At 56.5% G+C, this 26,057-nt stretch overlaps 2 protein-coding genes across 12 annotated transcripts in view; both read right to left on the bottom strand.

Annotated features, from left to right (window-relative positions):
• Window positions 1–3,828: 3,828 nt before the first annotated feature.
• On the bottom strand, window positions 3,829–6,103 carry TMEM89 (transmembrane protein 89). The gene is made up of 2 exons (XM_058727037.1): window positions 4,426–6,103; window positions 3,829–4,025 (listed from the first exon to the last, which is right to left on the bottom strand). The coding sequence occupies exons 1-2, from the start codon at window positions 4,984–4,986 to the stop codon at window positions 3,840–3,842; spliced, it is 747 nt and encodes a 248-aa protein (XP_058583020.1). The 5' UTR covers window positions 4,987–6,103; the 3' UTR covers window positions 3,829–3,839.
• Window positions 6,104–6,453: 350 nt separating this feature from the next.
• LOC131510200 (cadherin EGF LAG seven-pass G-type receptor 3) overlaps window positions 6,454–26,057 on the bottom strand; it is a 38,410-nt gene continuing 18,806 nt past the window's right edge. For 2 of the 11 annotated variants that reach the window (XM_058727026.1, XM_058727028.1), the window contains 11 exons: window positions 25,857–26,031; window positions 25,515–25,627; window positions 24,989–25,068; window positions 24,399–24,525; window positions 23,845–23,961; window positions 23,589–23,737; window positions 23,196–23,311; window positions 22,725–22,883; window positions 21,956–22,156; window positions 20,682–21,567; window positions 19,010–19,294 (listed from right to left, as the gene is read on the bottom strand). In XM_058727026.1, coding sequence (XP_058583009.1) covers window positions 19,267–19,294; window positions 20,682–21,567; window positions 21,956–22,156; window positions 22,725–22,883; window positions 23,196–23,311; window positions 23,589–23,737; window positions 23,845–23,961; window positions 24,399–24,525; window positions 24,989–25,068; window positions 25,515–25,627; window positions 25,857–26,031 — 2,151 coding nt within the window. In that variant the 3' untranslated portion in view covers window positions 19,010–19,266. Of the gene's footprint in view, window positions 6,740–6,976; window positions 7,114–7,362; window positions 7,418–7,607; window positions 7,788–8,424; window positions 8,596–8,976; window positions 9,073–9,157; window positions 9,251–10,177; window positions 10,248–10,393; window positions 10,501–10,589; window positions 10,686–10,986; window positions 11,065–11,198; window positions 11,313–11,806; window positions 11,955–12,038; window positions 12,122–12,400; window positions 12,554–12,632; window positions 12,798–13,004; window positions 13,169–13,724; window positions 13,836–14,066; window positions 14,207–14,286; window positions 16,278–19,009; window positions 19,295–20,681; window positions 21,568–21,955; window positions 22,157–22,724; window positions 22,884–23,195; window positions 23,312–23,588; window positions 23,738–23,844; window positions 23,962–24,398; window positions 24,526–24,988; window positions 25,069–25,514; window positions 25,628–25,856; window positions 26,032–26,057 lie in introns of those variants that run through there. The other 9 variants (XM_058727027.1, XM_058727029.1, XM_058727036.1 and 6 more) reach the window with 8 other exon arrangements.

Here is a 26,057-nt window from a genome sequence, read left to right as displayed (position 1 = left end):
AAGTGTTCAACTAGACTTCTGGGTTCCAAAAATAGCTGCTGCAGTTTCTGCTAGCTTGATAGTTATTTTGGTGGAGGAAAGGATTCCTGGAGAGTCCTACTCTGCCATCTTTTGTGATGTCACACCCTGTTCTAAATGATTTGTGAAAAGAATATTCCATCTAAAAGAAAAGCCTAATTTGATTAGAATTATATAGGGGTGCCTGGGTGGCTCAGTCGGTTGAGAATCTGACTTTGGCTCAGGTCATGATCTCGCATTTGTGGGTTCGAGCCCCGCATGGGGCTCTGTGCTGATAGCTCAGAGCCTGGAGCCCACTTTAGATTCTATGTCTCCCTCTTTCTCTGCCACTCTCCTGCCCCCACTGTGTCTCTTTCTGTCTCTCAAAAAATAAAACATTAAAAAAAATATTTATTACAAAAAAAGAATTATATCAACTCCAATAATTTGGGGGAAAGTGTTTTTTTGGACAGTTGGCTGAGAATTTCCAGTATCAGGTCCTGGTTCTGTTTTGACCATTTTTCTCTCAATCTTTCTCCCTCCTCTTGCATTTTACCATAAATAGCAAAAAGAGCAGAGGCTGAATTTTCAACAGTTTCCTTGGAAATCTCCTCTACTTAATGTCCACTTTCATCATTCACAAGTTCTGCCTTTCACCAAACTGCTGGACACAACTCCACTAAGCTTTCCTCCTGGAAAGGAGAAAAGGAGGAAAGGAAACCTCCTGGTTTCCAATAACATGTTCCTCATTTCCTTCTGAACCCTCGCTGGCAGCATTCTCAAAGTCAAGATTTCTGCTAACGGTTTAAGGCTGTCTTGGCTTTTTCCATTATGCTCCTTGACATTCTTCCAACTTTTGTTCACTGCTCAATTCCAAAGCCATTTCCATGTTTCTGGACTTTGTTACAGTAGTACCTTGCTCTTGATATCAACATCTGTATTAGTTTTCTATTGCCAGCATGACAAATTACCTCAGACTCAATGGCTCAGAACACAAATTTATTACCTCACCATTCTATAGGCTCAAAGTCCAACATGTATCTCATTTGGCTGAAATTAAGGCATCAGCAGGGCTATGTTCATTTCTGGAGGTTCTAGGAGAGAATTTGTGTCCTTGATCATTTGGGTTGTTGGTAGAATTTAGATCCTAGTGGTTGTAGGTCTGAGGTTCCTGTTTTCTTGCTGGCTGTCACCAGAGAGTTATCTCCAGCTTCCAGAGCTCGCCTGAATTCCTTGGATTTTTGGATGGTGGGAGATCCCTTCCCCCATCTTCAAAACCAGAAACAGAGGATCAAGTACCTCTGACAATTTAAATCTAACCAACTCTCCTGCCCTCTTCATCACTTTTAAGGGCTCATGTGATTCCATTGAGCCTAGCAAAATAATCCAGAAAGATCTTTAATTCCATCTACCAAGTTCTTTTTGCCAGGTACTATAACATATCCACAGATTCCATGGGCATCTTGAGGGGCCACTATTCTGCCCACCATATCCTCACCAGGAGGTACCAAACCCTGTCCCTCCCCAGCCTGCCCCTTCCTCCTCTCCAGGGCTCCTTCTTTCCACTGAAATTCTGACCATCTTATAGTTCCTGGACCAGGCCAAGGTCCACCCCCACACCCTCCACAAGGACCTGTCATTCTGACTGGAGCACTGTCCCCTACTTTAGTCACCTCACTTTTCAAGTGTCAGCAGTCAGCCCACCTTTGCTCCATGCCCCCACCCACCTGCCGCCCACTGCCCTGACTAGGCCAGCACATCTCTGCAGAGTCATGGCTTTTATTGAGTTGGTTTCACCACCACCGCCGCCACCACCACCACCACCCTCCCATTTGAGTAAGAGAGGAGCCGGTTCTGTTCTGTACATCAATGGATCCTGGTATCCACAATAGACTAGCAAATGGTAGGTGCTTACTGAACCTTGTAGAATGTAGAAGTGGGCCTAACAAGAGGCTGATGAATCTCAAGCTTCAATGCCCTTCTCTTCCAGGCCTTGGGAGGAGCCCCAGGTGTGTGTCCATAGAGGCAAGTCTTTTTTAAACTCACGGAATGAAGATATTCTAACTGCATACTGCATGTAGTTAGAACCTCTGTCCTTTTCTAGTCAATCCCTCCCTCCTACCTCACCTCTTACGGGGATACTGGAGAAGTTATAACATTTGGGGGGTTCAGCCAAGAGGAAGGTGGGTTGGGGATTGTCCCAGGTTGGGTTCTCTAGGAAGCGGACTCCCCAGAGGGAGATTAGGACATTTACCAGGGAGTCGAGATCAGCATCTGAGGGAGAGAGGGAAAGGGTTGCGCCAAGGGCAAAAACTAGCTGTGACGAGGCCGCCTGCAGCTGAGACCCTTCTTGATGACTGGCAGCAGCGGGCTTCCCTGAAAGGGGACCACCTCCAAGTCTACCAAGGGGACACACATGGCCGGGGTTTAGAGGGACCTAATGTGGTTGCTCCACTCGGGTGTGCATTCACCTTGTCGTTTCTGTCCTGGTACATGAGGCCTCCAGGAACCTCCTGCCAGGTCAGACAGAGCTTCTGGTCAGGACAGAAATGCAGGATCCTATTGCATTTATCACGTGCCCCAGAGTGCCCGGTGCTAGAAAAATTGTGAGCCATGGAGAGAAAACAAGTTTTGAAATGTATGTGGAGCCAGAGCCTACCTTTGGGAAATTCTTCCAAAATATAGAGCTTCTGTATGAAAGCAAGTTGATGACAGTTTTCCAAATTTGAAAAACATCCAGACAATTTATGTGACATCATCAATAATAGTTTAGGAGAGGGATTTTCTAAACTATCAATAATTAAAACACAAATTTCAACAATCAACCATGTTAGAAGGAAGACTGAATTCATCTATTTTCTGTGTATAGAGGATATGTCCCCTCTGTACTACAAAATCTTCATCCTATATAGAAGTTATCAGAGTCAGCAGCCAGAAAGTATAGGGGTACAAGTATTAATGTGTTAGGAAGTCGCCACAAACACATTATTGGTCTGGATTTTGCATTGCAGCATCACTTTTTTTTTTTTTTCTTAAGTAGGCTTCATGCCCATTGTGGAGCTCAAAGTGGGGCTTGAACTCACAACCCTGAGATCAAGACCTGAGCTGAGATCAAGAGTCAGACGCTTAACAGGATAAGCCACCCAGGAGCCCCTGTAGTGTCAGCTTTTTAACATTTATAATCTCTCACCAGTTTTTCCTCATTTTAATGCACTTATTTCTATTTTTGAATTCGTAATTTTATATTCTTTTTCTAAAACAGATAAACATGCATAGGCCTCAGTACCCACTCAACCTGGATTGTCCTCAGTAGAAGGAAGGGAAGGGGTGAAGTTCAGCCCTCACTCCACTTTCAGGGGCCTTAGAGCAAGGACCACTCGGGTGCCAGAGCATGGTTGAGCCCGCCATAAAGGTGAAGGTGGCCAAGGCTCACCCTCCACCTCCCGACCCCCCTCATCCCCAACTGGGTGCCCTCACTGACTCAGTCAGGTTGTTACCTCCTCTGGGCAGCCCTCCATGGACCAGCCAAGTCTTCCCTGATGGTCAAGTCTTGTCCCACCACACCAGGGCCCCTAAGGAGCCCTGGAGAAGGAGCTGTATTTATGAATGAGACCTTAAGGAAGAGGGGGCTGTCAGTGGGGGCAATGGAGCAGTGTGAGTCAGCCCCACATGCCCACCCATCCTGGGCACAGAGGCCTCAAATCTGCGACTGCAAAAATAAAAAGGAGACACAGGGTCCAGGCGAGCTTGGAGACGACACACACACAGGCCTGAGCCTGGCCCAGAGCCTCAGGCCACCCCCACCCCGACTGGCCACCAGGCAAAGAGAGGCATATGTTGGGTCACCCACTCTGGGTGGGAGACCCCTTTATTGGGGTTTTCTGTTTGGTGGTTATATGCCGCAGGTGGCAGTCAATATGGACCAGGAGGGCATCCAGCATGTGCAGGACCCCAATGAGCAGGGCGCGGTCTGAGATCGGATTCCGCCGTTTCCAGGGTCCGGAGGGGCTGGTGGTCACCTGTGGGTGCTGAGGATAGGACCAAGAGGCAAGAGTGAGAGCAGAGGGATGGGATCAGGGTGCGGTGAGGGGCAGCGATGGGGCCAGGGAGAAGGGCATAGGAAGGCAGATGGTGGTGGAGGGTCACCGAGGGTCTGCCATGGGCTGGGGTGGTCGTGGGGGCCAAGGGGGCTGGATGAGGAATAAAGATATTAAGGGGCGGAGGGACAGATGGGGACAGAGTACTGGGAGTGGTCAGGGGTTGATGGGTGTGGACAGATGTAGGGACCAGAGAGTGTGAGCGGTGCGGGGGGGGGGGGTGGGCACAGGCATGGGTAGGTTGACTGGGGGAGGGTTGGGTAGAGGACGTGATCTCACTGTGTCTGAGTGGAGGCAGGAGGCTGGGGGAATAGAGCAGTGCTGTGCTCACCTCAGACTTAGTGCCCTGGGAGCGCCACCGCTGTAGCACCGCACGGCTGACCATCAGCATCATGGTGGTGGTGAGTGTGACCCCAGCCACAGGGTAGATGCGGTTCATCCCCAGGCCCATCCAGTGGCCAGGACAGCCCAGACTGCCCCCACAGCCTTCCAAGGTGTTCGGATGACACCCCCAGGGCTGTAGGTCCAGCCCCACCTGGTACCACAGGGGCCGTGACCAGGCATGGGAGGGGGCTGGCATCGCCAGCAGGGGCAGCAGTAGCAGGATGAACGGTGTGAGCAGCATGGCTGTGCCAAGTCCCCGGGTGGAACCTGGGTGCCTGGCAACAGACAAACACCCCTCCCCCAGGGGCAGGCAGCAGGTTCCAGCTGGGTCCGTGGCCTTTCCTGAGGGGCAGACTGGCCAGAAAACACAGCAGGGTGGGGAAGGGGGGCTTCCAGGGCCAAGATAGGTGGTACGCTTGAGGCCTGGGTGCCGATCTCTTAGCCAGCCCAGGACTGAAGAACAACTCCTTCCCCCAGCCTCCTCCCTGCTTCCTTCCTCACCTAACATTCAGTCCCTCAAATTCTAACACCCCATGGTCCCTAAGGCTGCTGTCTGGCACAGAGCCGCTTGCTGGTCCCCAAAGCCCAGCCTACCCCACAGTCCAAATCACAGCAGGGTGAGCCCTCAAAACTGTGGGGCCCCCACAGGCTCTGAACAAAGCCTGAAGGTTCTCTCTGGCCTGTGAGGTCCTGTGTGCTGTGGCCTCCCTCCAGACTCACGCAGGCCTCTCCGGTGTTCCCCAAAACAAGTGCTGTTCCCTATGCCAGGACACGGTCCTCCATTTCTCATGGCTGGTGTTTCAGTCTGTGTCACCTGCTCCCTTAGCTTCCCTCCCATGAGCATACTGGGCAACACAGTCCCTTCTCTGTCGTGTGACCCTGGTTTTTTTTTTTTTCTTCAAAGAAGTTCTAACTCTCTGCAGTTTCTTATTTGAGGTCTGCCCTCCACTCAGACGCATAAGCTTCACTTACCCAATATTTGCCAAGCACGCCAGGCACCATTCCTGGTGCTGGGATACGTGTGACAAAGCAGATAAAAAGCTCTGACTTCCTGGGCTGTGATTCTGGGGGCTGGGGCAGGGAGGAGGATTCATGAACACAGAACAGGGTGCTGATGCAGAACACGATAAAAACTGAGCTGGACAAGGGGCGCTTCAGTGACTTGGAGGATGGGTCAGCCTCCGTCCGCTTGTCCAGCACAGAGCTGAGCACCTGGTCAGTACCTGGGGGACAGCAGTGTTCATGTGCTTTTGAGCAGGTGACTCGAGCCCAGCATTGCTGTAAGCATTTTGTGGCACTGACTCATTTAATATTCACTGAGCAACCCAGGAAGCGGGTATAATCATCATTTCACTATACTGCCGAGACACAGGACCAGGAAGATTCTAGCCGCACCGCTCCGCCATCACTCAGAGCATCAGCTGGCCTAAAGGCCCACTGCTGCCCACTAGGGAACATGCCTAGATGCTGGCATTTTATGGTAGAAATGAGCACATTTCTTGGCCGACCATGACCTGCAGAGCCCAGGTGATGTAATGATTATGAACAGGCATTTTCCCAAGTAGACAATCCTGCACATTCTTCTAAACACAGACCAGCAGCACCTGTGAACACCATGCTTCCCCACCCCTCCCCCCCAGGTTCACTCACACCCTCCGGGGGCTGCACCTCATTGGGATCATTCCTGAGAAAAAGCTCTGATTCCAACTATCTTCCAGATGAAGACATAGGTGCCAAGGGTTGAGAGCAGCTGGGTAACTTGGACCTGGGGTACCCCCACCCTGGGCCCCATAACTTTCCCTCTGGTGGCTGTCTGCTGTCTCACCTGACTCTGCCCTCCCCAAACCTTCCCCCCAACTTCTGACTCCAGTCCCCACTTTGGGGCATAAGAAAGGTCAGGAGCCAGGGCTGTAGATGGCTGCCCACCCCATCAAGCCCCCACCAAGCCCCCACCAAGGCACAGCAGAGCCTGGTGTTAGGCAAATAAATCTTTATTTCTGGGGCTAAAATCATACATCTTCTCCCAACCCAGCCAGTGCCAGTCTGACTCCAGTGCCCCATCCCTGGCCTATAGCACTGAACTTGGAGTCCCAGAACCTCCATCCCTGAGTTGTGTGTATGTGTGTGTGTTTATACGGAGGGGACTCCTGGGGGACATCTGGAGGCAGCCCAGGGTTGGGGGGGGGGTCGTTCTCACAAGTTACAACATTCAGAGGGGAGCAATCTCAGGCAGGGTGGCAGCATGGTCAGAGTTTGGTCATCTGAGGAGGCAGAGGAGGGGAGGCTCTGGTCAGTTTCCAAAGGACACATATCAGCCCCTTCCCCCAGGACAGCAACCCCTGCTCCCAGGAGCAGCTTCAGCTAAAGGCAGGAAGGGGCAGCAATGGGTCCACCAGGGACAGATCCATCCAGGAAGGGTGAACTTCCTGAAGCTGGGGGTCAGGGTAGGGACAAGCAGTAGACAGACAAAAAGCTCAGCAAGACAGAGGCCAGCTCACCAAAACAGGGCTGGCAGGGCTGGACCTCGGGTGTTGGAGGGCAAAGAGGACAGCGTCGTGGACAGAGGCAAAGAGATGCTGCTTAGTGATTGATGCATCGAAGAAGTGCCCAGCCTCAAGCTGGGCAACCACAGGGGCTGTAGGCAAGGAATAGGTCTCCCCTGACTCATAGAACCACCAGGAACCCCAACCCCAGTCCCCCGAATACCCGGACCCATTTCGTCCCTGACCTCTACCCCTGAGGCTACATCTAAACCTCCAGTCACTCTTGATCCTTGACCCCTGCCCCCTCAAGACACCTCTGACCTCCAGTTTCAGAGACCTTAACTCCTTGGCTGGAAGAGCCCACTCCCCTCCCAGACTGCTCATGTCCCCATCCCACGCACTGTGGCAGGCGGCCATGTACACCTCCACCTCGATCTCTCGGAAGTCACGGAAAATCTGCAGCAGAAAAGGGGGCCAGACTCAGAGGGAGCCTTGTGGGTTCCGAAGAGGGAGGCTGGGGTGGGAGGGAGTTTTGAGGGGGAGCTCAGAGGGCTCTTGGATCTAGTTATAGGGTCAGGAGGCTTGAGGGGGCCTTGTCCTCTCCCAGGGCTCTTCTTAGGGGTGTCCCCAGCCCCCAGCCCCTTACATTCTTCAGGCTCTTGAGGCACACAGTGTCCACAAAAGAGAGGGCTCCCAGATCCAGGACGAGGCTGTGGAAGTGCGGCTGAGGCAGGCCCAGGGCTTTCAGTGTGGTCACATCTGGGGCCTTAGCACCTTCTTGACCGCTGGCTGCCATATCTTCTAGCTCATTCCCTGTGCTCACCTGCTGGCAAACCAGACACACTGCAAAGGCTGCCCATGAAGGCGTGATGTCAAGGAGCACACAGACATACAAGGACACATAGGGTCAGATGTGGGAGCATGCACGTAAACACCCACATATATTGGGACATTCAGGGGACACTGGAGAACCAGGATGTGGGGAGTCTCTTGTATGCAAAGGCAAGAGGGACACATGAGGACACACAGGAGAGGACGCCCAGACTCAGGAGCATATACAGACTTGCATATACTGCTCTGTTACCTCCTGCACCCAGGCTTACTAGGGAGGCTTAAGAAGGGAGGGCGCTGGGCAATTGTAGCCTACCCTCAGTCAGCCAGGGCGGAGCAGGGAGGGGGCCCAGGGACACATGTGCAAACGCAGACACCCTGGCATATCATCTGGGTCTCTAGTTGAGCCTGGCATCCCTTTTGATCCCATATTTTTCCCCCACTCCCAATCCTTTCCCTTTACCCATGAGCACAGACTGTGGGGTCTTGTGAACTCTACAAATTCAAGGTCTTCCGATGGCAGACAAGAGAGCCACAAGCAGAATCTATGGCAGATCACTAGACCTCTCCCCATAGGGCATCTGATCCATCACCCACCCCCCTTGCCACTGGCACAACCACTTAAAACCCACAGCTGGTAGGTCCGTGGGCTTCCTCTCAGGACATGCATGGGCACCCCCATCTCTGCAGCTCATGGCTGACCCCTCTCCCTCGGCCTTGGAGTCCTCCATGTTGTTGCTCTCCATGTCTCTGGTGCTGGAGTTGACTTCGATAGAAACAGAAGTGTCCTTGGAGGCGGCAGTCTAGGTCAGGGGAAGAGAGGGGCCGTAAAAAGCTGTCCCAGCTGTCATCTGACAGCCAAGCCAGGCAAGTCTGGTACCACCCCCAGGCTTTGGGCAGGTAGGCAGGCCAGGAACTGAAGCTTGGGACCCAGGGCTGCCAGACTGAAGGTGGTGGGGTTCTGACCAGCTCCAGGAACAGCCAGATTGGAAAAGGATTGTGGTGGTTGTTACTGTGTAACGCTTGTTACTGGTTTAGGATGTGGGAGAAAACAAAACTCCACCCAGAGCACTGACCCACCAGGGGAGCAAAGCAGGGGTCCTGGGGGCATCAGGGAGAAGAGGGGAATGAATGAGGTTAAGAAGTCAGGAGGCCAGGAGTCCCTGGCTCAGAGAGGCCCCTGCCTGTTTCTGGAGCTTCTTCAGTCGCTTCAGCTTTTGCTCCTGCTTCTTGACCAGCTTCTTCTTCCGGGAGATGAGGTGGTCAACATCCACACCGCACTAGAGAGAAATGTCAGAAGGGATGCAGACATTCTGGGGAGGTAAGGGACCCTATGACACTCACCCTGGGGACCCCAGGCCTCACCCTCTGCTTCAGTGCGTCGCTGTAGAGCTCAGCATTAGCAAAGTACAAGGTGGCTGAGGAGCGGAAGATCTTCACGCCTGGGACCTCCCTGGCCTAGGGATGGGTCAGGGTTGGGGGTGGCTGAGCCCTCTGCTCTCCTGGTTGTATCTTGCTCTCCTGCTTTCCTCTCCTGTATGGCCCAAGGGCCCCCCATCACCAAGCCCCTGCCCTCCCAGACCTTGGGCCACAGGTTTGGCTACATAACCCTAACACCTCGTCCTGCTCCCTACCCCTCACCCCCACCACCCAGACCCTCAGCCAAGCCCGTCAAAGCTTCCTCCAGGGCACCCTGAACCTTCCCTTCCCATCTCCCCTCCCTTCTGTTAAAACCCAGGCTAGGCTCTTAGGCCTCCTCTTGGGTCTCCACCCCCCACTCTGTGGTCTGTTTTCTGCATGTACACAGAGAGACCCTCCCCAGCTCCCATTCCACCCAGGACACAGTCCAGGTCTCTGCTCAGCACTTGGGCCTGCACAATGTGCCCCCACCTCCCTTTCCATCCAGCTGAGCTGCTCCCCCTCCTGACCACTCCTCCCTCTGCCTGATTATACTGTACTCAGACTCCAAGTCTCCAAGTCAGCAGGAATGGGCTTGTTTTATTCCACTGCCCCTACTATTAAGCATGAAACTTCTCAGGAGGTAAACGAATGATAGAGATGTAGGAACTCTGCTGATCAGATCACAAACAGCCTCTCCTTCACCCTGGTGTCCCAGGCTCCTGCCCCACCAGCATTCCTGTCCCAGAGCTGCTCCACAGGATAAGACAGACCCCTCTCCTCAGGCTCCCATGGCCCCTGTATCCACTCCTCCTCTGTCCCCTCCTAGCTCTGAGGAGGGTGGCAGACTAGAACTCCTCCCCTGAAGCTCCAAGGACCAAAGCACCCTCAATCCCCAGGGTCTTTGCCAGATGCAGACAAGACTAACAAAGGCCCATTCAGCCTCTGTCCCACCCCCAGGCCTCCTGCCCAGCCCCTGCCACCCACCTCTGAGTACTCAGCCACATCTCGGTAAATATCCGTGTCTGGCACCTGCCCCAAGACAGAGTAGCGGGGCCTGTGAAGGAGACCATGTGAGGAAGGGGCAGCGAGGGGGTACGAGGGAGCCTGGGTGACCCCCGAGATGCAGGAAGGCGGTGGGGAGAAAGTGTGGGCCTCGCTCCCTCAAGAGCTGGGATGGGGGGAGCCAGAGGGGAGACTCACAGCTGCGTACGGAACACCACAAGCAGCAGGGAGAAGACCACTGCAACGGCCAGGCCAAGGTCCAGGTTCAGCAGGATGGTGGCCACAAAGGTCACCAGCCAGATGAGCTAAAAGCAGAAGGGCAGCGGTCAACAGGCTCTAGAGGGGGCCCTGCTGTAGGTCCCCACCCCCACCCATGGGCTCACAGGCCTCTCACCAGATCCACTCGATTTGCCTTCCAGAGGGAACATATGTCGGTGAACTGCTTCAACATGCCCTTCAGGTTCACAATAATGACGGCTGCCAGGACTGCCTGGGTGAGGGGAGTGTCACCAGGGACTTCCGAGAGGCGCCCAGGTGCTGACAACCCTGACCACCTGGGCATGAGCCCTGCACGACGCTAGCCACCACCTGCCCCCTGAACTGAACAACTTGGATCTCACTCGGAAGGGTTCCAATCCCTGATCCTTAACTCCAAATCCCACCCCAAAGAGCTCAACCTTGAAAAACAGGGCATGAGCTTGTGTCCCTGCCCCTCACCTAGGACCTGACTGATTTGAGCCCCTGGCCTGGCCAGGTCCCTCAAGCCTGGCTGTGGGGAGGAGGCGGCTCACCTTGGGCAGGTCTTGGAAGAGTTCCCCAAGTTTGACGATGATAATGAGGATGAAGAGGGAGGAGACAGCCCCAGCCACCTGCAGGGTGGGAGTGAGCAGGGGGGTGGGGTGGGGTGGAGGGTAGGGGAGTAGGGTGCAGGGAGGAGCGGGCAGGACCGCCCAGCCAGAGCGGTGTGCGTGCGCACAGATGCACACCCGCACCCGGAGCCCACCTGCGTGTTGCCCCCGGTGCTCTCCTGTACCAGGCTGCGGGACATGGAGCAGCTCACAGGGAAGCACCGGAAGATGCCCCCGACGAGGTTACTGAGGCCGAGAGCCACCAGCTCCTGGTGGAGGGAAGTGCGGGTGTGTCATGTCTGGTCACCGTACCACTGTATCTAGGCCCAGGTGTCCCCAACCTCCAGCCTCATTCAACAGCCTCCAGACTTGGCTACTGTCCCGAATGCCCTGGCTACTGTCCCAGTCCCCTGCGTGGCCCCAGCACATTTGTTTGCTGTTTCTTTTCTTTCTTTTTAATGTTTACTTATTTTTGAGAGACAGAGACAGAGCATGGGCGGGGGAGGGGCAGAGAGAGAAACACAGAATCTGAAGCAGGCTCCAGGCTGTCAGCACAGAGCCCAACATGGGGCTCAAACCTACAAACCGTGTGATCATGACCTGAGCCAAACTCGGATGCTTAACCAACCGACCGATCCACCCAGGCGCCCCTTGTTTGCTATTTCCCCCTGTCCCACCCGCTATACCACACACCGCCCCACCCCCACCCCCCAGGCCCTGGCATCTCTGTTTACCCAGCTGCCCCCATATCCTGCCGCCAGACCTGGTTGCTGTCCACCCGGTAGCCGTGCCTCAGGGCGAAGATCTTCCCCAGTGAGATGGCAATGGCGAAACCAACCACGGCGATGGTGAAGGCATAGCCCACAAGACTGGCGAACAGCTGGGGGCTGGGGGCCACTGGGGGCACCAGCCTGCAAAGGGCATCTGTGAGGCCAAAGGAGGGTGCTGGTCCTGGCCGCCCACCCCTCCCTAACCCGACAGGGGCCAGAGCTCACCCTGCAGGAATGTTGCCCACGACATCCACCCCAAATCTGTGCTTCAGACCCACACCATAGGAGATGCCTGTGGCTCCGATGAGCTGGGGGGAGAGGACAGTCAGACTGTGGAGAAACCACTTTGGCAGGGAAGAAGGGGGCCTGAAGCAAAGCCTTCAGGAGATGGGGAGAAGTGGACGACCGGGTAAGGTGCTGTTTGGGGACTGGAAGGCACCAACATGGGACCTTTCTGCTGTGGTTCCAGCCACTCCCCAGGAACTCTCCCTGGTGCCCACTCTGGCTGGTCTTTAAATCCCCGAGGGTACCTGCTGGCAGGGACATATCCTCCCTTGCCCTTCCCCCCTGCCCCGAAGAATCCGAACCGTGAGCAGTTCCCCAGGGAGCGGCAGGGGCAGATGTCGCTGCAGTTTGTCATTCAGCAGTTTCACCAGCACCAGCACCACTCCTGCCACCAATGCGGTGACCACAGTGCCAACCACGCTCTGGGGCAGCTTCCAGCAGACCTCCAGAACTGTCTGAGGGGAGGCAGGGTCACAGCCAGCACTCCAGATGGTGGAGCACACCCTACACGTCCCTCCTCCCACCCTCACTCACATAGATGAGGGACAGCGGCCCAGAGCGGCTGCTCAGTTGGAGGCCAAACACATACTTGAGCTGCGAGACGAAGACCTGTATGGACGCGGCTGTGGTATAGCCGCGGACCAGAGGCTCTGACAGGTAGGTGACCACGAAGCCGAAGTGGACCAGGCCCAGCCCCACCTGTGGGGTGGCCAAGGACGGTCAGGGAAGACAAAGGCCCTCAGGGCAGTTAGAGCACAGCCCGGGGCAGGTGGAATCCAAGGGGCATGAGTGAACAGCAATAGTGAGAAGGGCAGCGATGGTCAGACAGGGGAACTGGCAGGTGAGGGTGGGGATGGGGTTGGCAGCAGTGGGGGTCGGAAACACATACTCCTGACTGCTCCGCACCTGAAAGAGGCCGACCAGGACACTGAGTGTGGCGGTCAGTTGCACCCGGGCAGCGTCTCTGGCCTCCTCATCGACTGTAGCATTCTCAGCCTGCAGGAAGTCCTCATCCGGGGCCAGGGATTCCGTCACACTGCCCACCATTACAGACATGACAGCAAAGGTACCTGCAGGGACAGGTCAGGGCAGGTCTGAAGGGGAGAGGGCACTGCCCTAACCAGGAGCCCTGTCCTTAAGGCAGAGGCCAGGAGACATTCAGCTCTAGACAAGTATCTTCAGACTATGCCATACAAACAGAGGCAATGCTGGTGGTCATGTATGAACCCAGAGCTCAGGGGCTCTTGAGGGTGGCTAGAAACGTTGGCCCTGCATCGTCTGCCCTGTTCCACTCATGTCCATCGGCTCAGAATCATTCCCCTCGTGGAAGGTGAAATGAGGAAAGAGGGACGGCCTGTCTCAGGCTAGTCAGGCCTCTGCCAAGTTCTGGGCCCCTTGCAATGCCTCACACACATCCTTCCGGAGCCAGGAGCTATCCTGAATCTGTGGCCCCACAGTCAGAGGCCTAGTCCTGCCTGGGAATGACCTTGGGCCAGTCTCCCAGTAGCCCAACACCAATGCTGTCCCCTTCCCTAAGTTCCCTTGCCCTCCTCAGCCTGCCCTCATCCTGTCCTCCATGGGGGAACGTGGACATCCTCCTGCAAGGCTGAGGCTGGCTCCACTCACCCACGGAGATGTGCCGGGAAGTGCCAAACAGAAAGTAGATGAACACAGGATAGAAAGAGCTGTAGAGGCCAAACACGGGGGGCAGTCCAGCAAGGAGGGCATAGGCCAGGCCTGGAGGCGAAATGGTAGCAATGTAGGCTTGGAAGGCTGGGCCTTGAAAAGGATGAGGGAATCCCAGCCCTAGGTCATGGTCCATAGTTCCAGGGGCAGGGCTCAAAGCTTCAGATGGGGGTGGGGGGGTGGGTGGGCACAAGACCACAGGGCTTCCGGGCCAGGGCCTTGAAGGGCTGCAGATCACCCCCAAAGACTGAGGGTACAGCCTCTGGGTCAGGTATGGCTCACCCTGTGGTAGCTGCATAATGGCCACACTCAGGCCAGCCAACAGGTCACCTAGGAGCCAGTCACGCACGGGATACCGGGGTAGCCACGCCAAAACTGGGAGGTGTTGGAGGAGAAGGGCTCGGGCCCGCGTGTAGGAGCACCTGAGGACACAATGGTAGGCATTGGGAACACAGTCTACCTAAGTCCTGTCGGTGCCCCCAGCCCCCAACCTCAGCCTTACTGAAACCAGGTTCGCCACTGGTGGGTCTCGGTGGCTGAGGTCAAGCATCCCAGTTCCTCCAGCTGTTCCTGATTCAGCAGTGGCCGTTCCACATAGTAGTTTCGCTTCCTCAGCTCCATGGCCTGCGTCACAGGCAACAGTGCCTCTGTGTCCCTCTGACTGGGGTGGCAAGACCAGAGTCATAGTGAGTTTAACCCTGGTCCAACCTCCCTCACACTTCCACCTGGAGTCAGAGAATCATCCTCAAGATCTAGGTAGGTCCAGCTCCCAGCTGGCCCCACGCCCATCCAGTGGCAATCCCTGAACTTTGTCTAGCACAAGTCTCTCACTGGGCCAAAGTTCCCTACAAAAACACATCAGGATGAATACAATCCATACCTCCAACCCAGGGACAGCTGTGAGCGCTCTACCAGGTCCAGGTCCCAGGCTGACTGGTCCCCAGGTCCCCCCCAGCCCATCCCCCAGCCAATCCCCGTTAAGTCTCTGAGTCCTTATCCAGCTGCTCCATGAGCTCCGTGCTGGCCATCTGAGAGCACACACAAGGAAGGGATCCAGCAACCAGGGTTCCGGCTCTTCAGGCAGGCTGCTCTTTAGAGGGGCTCCCCTCTAAGGGAAGGAAGGTGCTGAGGCTAAGATTGCCCCTGGGCCTCCAGCCCCAGGGTCCAGGTTGCGGACAAACTCAGGCTTAATCTCACAAAGCCAGGGAATGGTTCTCACCTGGAGAAAGGGGTCTCACCTGGAAAGGCAAGCTCCCACTCAAAGTGGGAAGATCCCCCCCCTCAAGAACTCCTGTTCCCAGGTGAGATCTCACGTAGGGGAAAGCTCTCAACTGATAGGAAAGTTTTCATCAGCCAGGTATGTCCTGTCTTGGGAGAATCTCTTATCTACCCAGGCTCCCACCTGAAGCGGGAGGTGGATCTCCTCTAGGAATAGGAGATCTGGAGGCGAGGGAATTCTTAAGGGGGCGGGGGGGGGGGGTAGCTCATACTGAGAAGGAAGCTTTCTCAGTGGGGAAAGTTTTCACCTACCAGTAAAGTTCTCATGTGGAAGGTACTCTCACCTAAGAGAAGCTCTTACCTGGGGGAGGCTCCCACCTGGAATGGGTGAAAGCTTTCACCTGAGAATAGATCTCCGCTGCGCAGGAATCTTCCCTGAGGGGAAACTCCCCTGCTGGGAAAATTTTCAGGAAAGTTCTGATCTGTGAGCTCTGACCTAGGGGTAGGATCCCACCGGAGGGGTAGGAACTCTCCTGGGAAGAGCCTCTAACCTGGATGTCCTGCTTGGAGAAGGGAGTAGAGTGCGCACAAGGAAGATCCTCAGAGATTCTTGGCACCGCAGTCTCACAGAGATCTTTGAGCCCCCTTGCCCCTCCTCCGTGAGTCACGCAGGTCTTCTTAAAGCGCTCCCCACCACCCATCAGAGCGCGTGTTTGGAGGGCGGGGCCTAGATCATTGGCCCCTCCCTCTGGGAGGGCACCGCAGCCCTTCCAGCCGTATCCCAGTATCCGGGATCAGTTGTACAGCTAGGTGGGTTTAGGACACCGTTATGGACTCGGTGCAACGACCTCCCGCCCCAACGCGCCCATCGGCGCACCTCCTGGGCCGGGTCTCCACCACACTCAGCCGCCTCCCGCGGCCCGAAGCCAGCTCGCGGGCGGCGTTCGACTGGCTTCCCGCACAGTCCTCAGGAGAGAGGGTCGCGCCAGTTCCCGCCCCCATCCCTCGCTTCAGGGGATAGCTGCCTGCCGAAAATCGGCAAAGCGGCAAACAGAGGCGTTGCAGGCAGATGCCTGCTCCGGACTTGGCGGTACGCCTTCGGAGCTAACCCAAGCCGGCTTCTGCACCGAGACCACGCGGCGGCTCGCGGACACAGACACGGGGAACCAGGGCCACGCCCTGCACTCACCCCAACGCTTCCGACAGCCCCATGGCCAGCGGGCTGTCAATTGCCGGCTGAGGCAGGAACTGGGGCTGGAGGCCGCTGAGGCTCGGGAGGCGGGGCCGGGATGAGGACCTTCGGCACTCTCCGAGGGGCCAATCCCCGGATAGGACAGGGAAGGCTTGGACGAATCAGAGTGGTTGGGCGGGGCCTAAGTGACACGCTTTAGGATGGGCGAGCCCCAAGGCGGAAGATTTAACCCCTTCCTCCCCTGCGGCCTGGTTAGTACTGCCCCTCCTGGCTCACTTTTAATCTCCTGTCTAAACCTGATAGAACTGCAGAACTGGGACTAAAGACCTGCGCGGAGCTGGCCATAGCCGCGGCCCCAGGTCCCTGAGTACGACAAAGGCGAATACCAAGTCTTGGCTTCTCGCGGAAGGACCCCACGGGATGGGGCGAGAAACCCGCCAATGGGCTGCCTGCGGGCGCTACTGATGGCCAGAGCCATAGCTCTCCTTGGGGTATCAGGTCTCTGCGGGCGCCACCTTCAGTCTCTCCTCTTAAGATCAGGCAATGTCTGACACCGAAGGTGCCCTAGGCTGCCCTTCAACTCTGGACACCCAGACCCAGAATGAGACTGAGAGTTTCCCTTCCTCTATACAGAGCACAGCCTGGCATCTCGGTTTCTGTCCAAAGATTTCTGCCTGAGCAGAGAAGGAACGCGATGTCCCAGCCAGCTCCAAGTCCTAGAGGCTGGTGGGGGTCAGTGCTGTTAATGGGCTGAGGGGGTTAGCAAGGGCAGTTCTTAGGGTTGATTGGGCCCCTAGCCAGGGCAAATTCGAGGTTACAATTGCACACCCTGAAGACCAAGTCATCATGCTGCCACCTTGAGAGAGAGGAGTTTCCCTGGCACCTTACTCCCAGCACCTGTGCTCGTACTTCAGGCCCCAATCACAAGGCGCCAGGCCAGAATTAAGGGTGAAAGAGATGGGAACCTGGTCCAAATGTCAGACGAAATGTGCTAAAAATAACTGAATATTGAGGGGGGTGCAGAGCTCAGATTTCTCCCAAAGGTCAACCTGGCCTGAATCATTCATAGCCTCCTTCCTACCCTACACCCCCACCCCCAAACAGAAAGAGGCAACAACCATTTTCTATAGAAGTTTATTCCCAAAACAGAGCGCGGCTTCACGGAACAATTTACACAGACAGGGAAAGGGTCACTGGGCTGGAGCAGGGGACCCCCACCGAGGGACATCTATAGAACCTAGGACATAGCAAGGACGACCCCCTCTCCCCACAGTGGGCCCCTTAACCCTTCAAGGGCTGGGGTCATTCTGCTGGGTAAGGAGAGCTGGGGTCCTGGCTGGCGGATTTGGCACCAGTCAGTGAAGAAGAACTTTTAATCTCCTTGGAAACTGCCTCCCAAGAGTATGTGCAGGGAAGGGGCAGGGGGGTGTCTGCACAGAACCCCCTACAACCCTGCACAACCCATTGTTCGTAGCGGTAAAAGGATGCCCGCTCTGGAGGATTTCTGGGTCTGCTGTTCAACAGGGGGCTCAGGGCTGGCCTTTGGCCTGGGAGAGGGGTAGAGGCTAGAAACTCCTCAAGATGGCCAGGTCCAGGGTCCTCAAGCCCCTCTCCCATCTTCTCTATCTTTCACTTGTAAACAAAGGGGGGAAAACACATTCTCAACTGTAAACAAAGTGTAAAAGTTCAAAGTTTTCAGTTGTAAACAAACTTGTAAAATGTTTGAAATCTTGACCTGTAAACCAAGTAACAAAATCTAAAAGTCCCCAGTTCTGGACATCAGACAAAGTAATAAAAGAGAGTTTTGGGGCGCCTGGGTGGCGCAGTCGGTTAAGCGTCCGACTTCAGCCAGGTCACGATCTCGCGGTCCGTGAGTTCGAGCCCCGCGTCGGGCTCCGGGCTGATGGCTCGGAGCCTGGAGCCTGTTTCCGATTCTGTGTCTCCCTCTCTCTCTGCCCCTCCCCCGTTCATGCTCTGTCTCTCTCTGTCCCAAAAAAAAAAAAAAAAAAAAAAAAAACATTGAAAAAAAAAAAAGAGAGTTTTGTGAACAGGGTCCTAACAGTCATTTTTCCCTATAGAAGAAAATAGAGTAGGATGGAACTAGTTACTGCAGCCCAGGTGCCAAGGGCCAGGGAGGGTCCTGTAAACATGGGAGGCAGTGGCACCTACATTCCGTGTCTTCAATTCCCTTGTTTTTGCTCCCCTTGCCCCCACTCCTACCCTACCCCTCGGAAGAAATTCTAGCACAGGGCAGGGTCAGGGCATCAAATGGCACCATGGACAACTTTTGCTCATAGCAGGGGTAGGGGCTGGCAAATGACCCCCTAGTCCACCCTCTGCAGGAATGTCTGAACAGAGGCCTGAGCCCCTCCCCAGGAGAGAAAGGGAAGCCTTGCTCTGTAAACATGACATCTGCTGCTCCACCAGCACCCCACAGCATCAGTCCTAGGTCATAAGGCAGTAAGTGGCAGGGACTCCACATAATAAACACACACATCCACGGGGAGGGTCCGCGTGAGCAAGCCCTGTGAGGAGATCAGAGGACCCCCGTTTCCAAGACCAACCCCTTGTCCCTGAAGTTTGGCCCTTGGGGCATCCAAGAAAAAGCAAAGATCAGCTCTGTACTTTGGGCCCTAACAATATTCAGATCAATGGGTGGGAGGCTACTTGCCCTCCCTGTCTGAATCCGCCCCAGTAAGATGAGAGGAAAGAGCATATGGTTTGCCAGGGACCCAAATGGGGCCAAACTCTACCCTCTGTCCCCTTCCCCTCCCAGCCCAGCCTCAGAACCCCAGGAGACAGAAAAGCTGAAAAATAACATAAGCATATCTCTCTGGTTACAAAGGTACAAAACGTATAAAAGTCCTCCTTTCAGTTCTTCCCCCTGCACCTGTTACACGCATGGCGGGATTTGCTCAGAGAGAGAGCAAGGAGCCTCAGCACTGCAGCAACAGGGAGAGCTGGGGGGTGGGCAGGAGGCTGCCTGGGGATCAGCCCCTGACTCCCGGAGTCTCTTCTGTTAGCTCTAATCTTCCATTGCCCTCAGCCATTCCTGGTCCGTGAGTCTGCCCCTCAGGAGTGCCCCTCGCTTCTGGGAACTCTGCAGAGTTGAATGCGGTAGTCAGAGGTGGTTGCTGAGAGAATTCAGTCAGGGGGCTCTGGGCTTCCACCACAGCCTGGGCCCCCGCCAACTTCCCTCAACCCCATCACCTTTGCCTCTCAGTCCCCAGCCCCCTTACACCCATTTCAGGGTTCTCAAGCCCCTTTACCCCTTCTGCACCCCAAGACTCATCAGCAAGGCCCCGCGGCCTCCTGTCTTCTCTCTAGGCATTCAGCGAGCACCTACTATGTACAAATACTACATTAAGCACTTGACAGATTTTCGTCTCAAAAAATCTCCACATCTCAGAAAGTTTGTCACTACAGACACATTTTACAGATATGGAAACAGAGACTCAGAGAAGTCAAGTGTGATTCCTGAACCCAAACCCCTGCTCAGCCCCCCAGGCCCACCCCCGACCCCCACCAGTCAGACCCCAAAGTTGGGCTGCAGTTGGGTCCAGGCAATACTCATAGCTCTCCCTCAACCCTCCCCCAGCACCCTTCCAGAGTCCCTGGCACCAGGCCCCAAGTTCCCTGCTCCTCCTTCCTTTCTCTTCCTCGGACTCTGCCTGGGTTCTATTGGCCTCCTGTCCCACACCTGGGGTCCCCTTCTCCCCAAAGCCTCCTTTAGCCCTGCGGCCCTCCACAGAGCCTGACCTAGCTGTTCCTCCTTCTCAAAACTCAACTCTCCTCCTCTTGGTTTCCAAAGCCTCGCAGCCCTTGTTTCCTCCCCACTCCTCTGGCTCCTGTGTATCCAGCTGCTTCCCAGGTACGACTGCTTTTCCCTACCCCACAGATGCCCCATTGGCACCTGAAACGCACCAGGTCCCAGCTCAGTTCCTACGTGCTCCACCTCACAGTGCCCACAGGCACGAGGAACCTAACATTGACTAAATCAATCGATCAATCAATGGATAAATGACTTACTTTCAAAGTTAGCTCTTCAGCCTGGAATATAAGATGCCCATATCCTGGCACCACTTCTGGCCCCTCCTTATCCCATACCACCTCCTAAACAAAGCCTCTCAGGCAATGACTCTTCCTCTCCTCCTTGCCCCTTCCACATACCAGGTTACCTCCTACTGCCAAGCCTTGGCACCTGCTCTCACCCCCTCCTCTTGTTCAAGCCCTTCGGAAGGCACCTATCTCTCTTCCTTCGCCCAGGAGGTACAGGGGAGGGTGGCTGGCACCAATCATACACCCTGCAAGTTCCGGCTAATCACACCACCATTCCCCGCCAGATTTCTGCCCCCAGCCCATGGCACCCTGGCTGTGCTAAGCCAGGGCCAACCCATACCCCATTTTGTGGCAGAACACAGGCCAGGGTACACAGGAGGTTGTCTTAAGCTGATGAGGGTAAGGGCAAGTGGCTAGAGCCTGCTTACTCTGAGTCTGGAGATAGCTCTGAGATGCTATGGGATGTGGCAGAGCGTGGTGTGGAGGGCCCAAGCGCAGAGGCTGTGGCAGAAGGCGTGGCAGTGGTGTGAGGGCCCGAGGGCGTGCTTGAGGACTGCACAGAGGAGAGAGCCGAGGAGTTGAAGGAGGCAAGGATAGAGGAGAGAATGTCCAGCTGCTCTGTAGAGGGGCCATGGCTAGGGCCAGTGGCTGGGTCCTCCCTAACTCTGAGCAGCTGCGGGGGTGGCCCGAGGCCTTCTCGTGAGGGGTGCCGGCTAGGCACACGGTCCAGCTGCTCCCCTGAGTTCGATCTCCTGGACAGAGAATCCAGGGGCCGGGATGGCAAGAGGGGGTCCCTTGAGAGTTGCCGCTGGGGAGACAGGGGCAGAGGCGGGGGCTGTGGGTCAAGGTTCCGGGCACTGTGGGGCAGGGGCAGTGTGCTCAACCACTCGCAAGGTGCCCTTAGGTCCAGAGCATCCCGTGACCCGAAGCGGCCGGCCCTGGCACCAGGGTAGTCCCTCGGTGGCTGCCTCCGTGGTAGGGTGCTGCCCCGGTCCCTGGGCTCCAGGTGGCCTGGCGCGGCATCCAGGCATTCTTGGGAACCTGGCCGACTCAGGGGATGAAGCACAGGGGCAGGGGCCTCCTCCAGTCGCTCACGGCTGAGTTGCCGCCGGAGGAGCAGGTCCAGCTGTTCCCGAGAGGAGTAGCGGCTGGCTGGCTGTGAAAGGCTGCCTGTGGCCCCTCCAGCATAGATACGACCATAGGAGGCAGCTGGCACAGCACGGTGGCCCAAGGTGGCTGCACGGCACCAGGACAGCTCAGGGGCACCCCGGGTCTGTGGCACCAGTGGGTACTGCAATCGGTTCTTCAGGATGCCTGTGTGAGGAACAAATGGGAGTAAAGTAAGTATGTGGGGCAGGGGGTGGCAGACACTCCCTGGGGCTAGGGATGCAGCTGCCCCTGGGATCCCTGTGACAAAGGGTTGGAGACAGAAACCCCTTGGGGAGGGGCAGAGGCAGCCCCTGGGGATCCCACTGCGACAGCAGGATAGGGCTTAGAGTGGGAAGGCAGTCATCCCCTGGGTCGGGACAGCGTCAGTCTCCAAGGTGCAGGAGTAGAGGCAGACCTCTCCTTGAGATCAGAGGAGGAGCAACCCCCAGGTCCTGGCGATGCAGGTGAGGCTCAAAGGGGCAAGAATCCCCTGGGCTGGGGTAGAAGCAGTCTCTGGGGTCCCTGAAGTACAGGACAAAGTCAGGGGTCGTACCTTTCCTCTGGCGCTGGGCCCGGCCCAGGGAGGTTTCATCTCCACTAGTCAGGGCCAGGTCCGGCTGGTTGTTGTTGGCTGCGTCCTTGCTGGTGTCCAGCCCCAGGCGCCTTTCGGAGCCCCAGGTCTGCAGAGCACAGGGAGTGGCCTCACATTCCCCCAGGGCTGGCCAGTAGGACAGAAGGTCATTGCCATCCACGTCTGTGGAGCCAGAGCAGGTTACAGGAGCCTCTGAATTGACCCCATTGATTCATGACCCCTATGATCCAGACTCAGTGACCACCCCCCTAACCCTGACCCTAATGACTCCTGAAACTCTGGCTGTACTGATTGAGCAGAGGTAGGAACAAGAGTGTTTCTCAGAAATCAATGGACCCATGGAGAGGGTTACTGGTGAGCCTGCCACTCTGGAGGTGGACAGAGAGTAGTGGTGGAGGGACTTGATGGCTGAGGGGTCAAGAAAAATCCTGGAAGAAGAAACCAGGCTGAACCCCAACCCTCATGGAAGAAGAGGGGCTGGAAGAATGACATGTCACCCTGTAACATCCCTGATTCTGACCTTGACCTTGTCGCCCAGGCTATTCCTGGACCTCTAGCCAGCAGAACCACTAGGAAGATAGGGAGAGGTGTGCAGGGGCCTAATGATGACCCCAGGTTCCCAATAGGCTGGTCCCAGGAATCTTCAGGGGATATCAGCGTCCCTGGGTCACACCCAAGTGGAATATGGGGTGTCCCTTGGTCACCCATGGGGTCAGAGATACCCCCTCACCTTTGGGGTGAGTGAGGAGCCTCTCACTCTGGGCTGCCCGGCAGAGTGGACGCTGGAAACGCCCCCGTGTCCGGCCATTGTCCTCGCTTTCTGAGGATGGAATGGACAGACTTCTCTCCTCCTCCAAGGACAGGTCGCTGTCAGAGTCAGAGTCTGCAGCTAGAGTTGGGAAGATCAGAAGGAGGAAGGCATATCAATGGCTCAGGGAGATGAGGAACTTGGGGGTCAAGAAAGAGCCTGGAGCTGAGGGTCTTGGGTTAGCTACAGCAGGGAGCTGGGGCTGGGAACCTAGGTAGAGTCTGGAGTGGGGGTCAGTACAGAAGGGCTGGGACTTGGCAGGAGAACCAGGTGCCTCCTGGGGCAGTGACCTGCGGGGAGCTCGCCCCACTGCAGTCAGCTGCTGCTCTCAAGAAAGGGAAATGGTGGGGAGATCCTCTGCCTCCCTTCCCCCGCCCCGGCCCTGGCCCCTACCTCCACCAGCATCTCGATGGAACATGGCCACATCCAGGTCAGTGGGGCCAGCATGAGCCTGGAGGCTGTGGTCAGTGTGGTCAGCAGCTGAGCCATGTCGAACCAGGACATTGTCCCTGGAAATGCAGGAACCGCCCCCTCCCATCAAAGAGGGATGTGATGGGGTGCTTTGGAGGCTGGGGTGGCTGTGAGCACATAGCCAACTGCTGTGGAATGGCTCTGAAAGCACCCCTGGGTATGTGGCAAGAGGCATCTACGGCAGAAGCAGTAGCGGGGGATCCAGGTGCCAAGATGGGTAGAACCATCATCCCAGGACCAGTAATGCCACCCTCTGGTCAAGTGGGGACTGGTCTGAGCTATATGTCCTCCTCCCAAGAAGGCTGCTCTGCTCACCTGAGGTAGCCGCGGCCCCGCTGGCTGTCTTGGTCCTGGGTCCGGCCAGAGCGAGCACTGCTCACTGAGGAGACAGTGGAGGCACCCAGGGTGATGCGGATGAGGCCACTCTCTTCAAAGAGGGCCGTGTTGTTGTAAGCCCCGTGCCCCTACAGGAGGTGGGTGCAGACAGGAGTGTGAGCCAGCTCTGGAGAGGCCTCCAACCCTGGCCTCTCGGGGCCCCCGGCCTGACTCCCCAGCCCTGAGAGCCCCTCACCGTGCCAGGTGCTGGCCTTGCCTCCTCGGGCGCTGCTTTTCTAGCCAGACAGGCTGGTGTCCAGGCAGCCCGGGCATCTGCATTCAGGACACAGAAGAGCAGCAGCACTGCCAGGCCCTGTGTCAGTAAGGGTCAGCATGGGGTCAACGAGGGGTTACCGAAAGTCAGTGAGAGATCAGAAATGAGTCACAGGTCAGAGGGGGGCCAGCAGGGGGTCAGTTGAGGCTCATATAAGTCACTGTGGGTCAGCAAGGGGGATCAGTCATTGCAAGTCAGTGTGAGGGAGTGAGGGGTCCAGGGGTGATCCAGTAAGGGAGTCAGGGAGAATCTCGGAGGCGTCAGAGTGGCCCAAGTGACTAAGTCAGTGGAGGTCTGTGTGGACCAGCAAGTGGCCAGGAGCCACAGTGCTGGGGAAGGAAGTCCAGGACGGGCACCCTACCTGGCATCAGTCATCCAGAGGAGTCAGCTCTAGACTGGGCTCGATGGCCTGCCCAGGGTTTGGGCCACCCTGCTGAAGCCCCACCAGGCCAGAGGTGGGGAGGGGTGCCAGTTACCTGGAGCCCGCAGAGTGCAGCATGGAGGTAGTGGAAGGCCAGGACACTGTGGTTGACTGCCAAGAGGCCGAAGAGCCAGGAGGCACTGACCAGGAGAAGCAGCAGAAAGCAGCTGCGAAGGCTCCTGCTGCGGAACAGGGAAGGACACAAGGGGACAAGCATGCGTCATGCAGGGCTCATGCGGGGGACACACAGGGGTCATGGAAGGACAGGAAATCACAAAGGAACATGGCAGTCTCCAGAGGACACTAGGGGAGACAGGAGGTCACCAAAAGAACCAGGAGGATAGTTACGGAGCCATGAGGGGACATGGGGAAAATATGTGGGAAGTAGGGGCAGGCTATGAGAGAAACGTGGGAGATAGGTGGGACACGGGGGCAGGGGGCACAGTGAGCCACCCAGGCCAAGGGAGACTCAGGGGAGACAGCAGGGCAGAGCATGTGTGGGGCCAGAGTATGGTGAGGGCAACAGACAGGGGCTGGCCAGGGCAGGTAGGACTTCACCTCCCCACCCAGAATCTGGAGCTCAGCCTGCCAAGGAAGGGACTGCCATTCTAAGAATCCCCCGCTTCCCCCAGCCAGACAACTCACAGCACAGAGGTCTTCTTGGCCTCCCTCTGCCCAGTGGAGCAGGATGTGCGGGCAGTGAGGAGAAGCATGGTCCCATTCATCTGGACCCATGGCCAGACATGTGGAGCAGGGGCAGGACAGAGAGAGAGGCAGTGAGAGAGGGACAGGGACAGAGAGAGACCAAGACACAGAGAGGCAGAAGCAGTGAGAAACACACATGCACACAGGCGCGCACGCACACACACACACACACACACACACACACACACACACAAACAGGGAGATCAGAAACAGAGAGGCACTTTGGCTCAGAAAATGTCCGAGATAGGGAACCAGAGAGGGACTGAGAAAGGGAAATAGAGATCCGCAGAGAGAGATTGGCAGCCAAGTTTCTGACCCCACACTTCCCATCTCTGTGCCAGTCGAGTGGAGAACAGAAATTGAGGCCGAGGCCTGGAAACCTGCCGACTGCCACCCGGCACCCCTCCACCAACACCGCCGCACCTGCTGCAGAGCGCGCAGGTGGCACCAGGTACAGCACACTCACCACGATGACCAGGATGACAGGGCCTGCGAAGCTCCACATGAGGGGTTCATGGACCGAGATCCAGCAGAAGTCAGGGTTCCCATAGCCCTCTGGATCCAGGCCGACAGCAAGGCCTGTAGGGGAGGAGAGGAAGGACTGAAGGGGTATGTTCTAGAGCAGCTGACCTTCTCATGCCAGGGGTGGGGGCACAGCGGGCTCCCTGCTGAGCACATGGCGTGGTGGGGGGCAGGGATGGAGGTTGGGGTAATGATCGGGACTGGGGGCGGGGGCAGGAGTCAGGCCACGTGATAGGTACAAGCCAGGGGTCGCAGGCCCGGATGGGCCAGGGAGCAGAGCCCTCACCCAGCAGCACGGCAGGGACGCCCCAGCCCAGGGCGTGGTAGAAGCGCATGGCGCCACGGTCCACGTTGCGGGGCTCAACCTGCATGCGGTAGAGGTGCAGCCCCTGCACGAGGAGCCACGCGAAGGTGCTGAGGAAGAAGTAGTGCAGGAGGATGGCGACCGCAGTGCACACCAGCTGAAGGCAGGGTTGGGGGGCGTCAG

Source organism: Neofelis nebulosa, chromosome 4 (assembly GCF_028018385.1).
Source record: "Neofelis nebulosa isolate mNeoNeb1 chromosome 4, mNeoNeb1.pri, whole genome shotgun sequence".
Taxonomy (NCBI): domain Eukaryota; kingdom Metazoa; phylum Chordata; class Mammalia; order Carnivora; family Felidae; genus Neofelis; species Neofelis nebulosa.
Note: the sequence above shows the minus strand (reverse complement) of the source record. Positions and strands in the feature narration are given on the sequence as shown.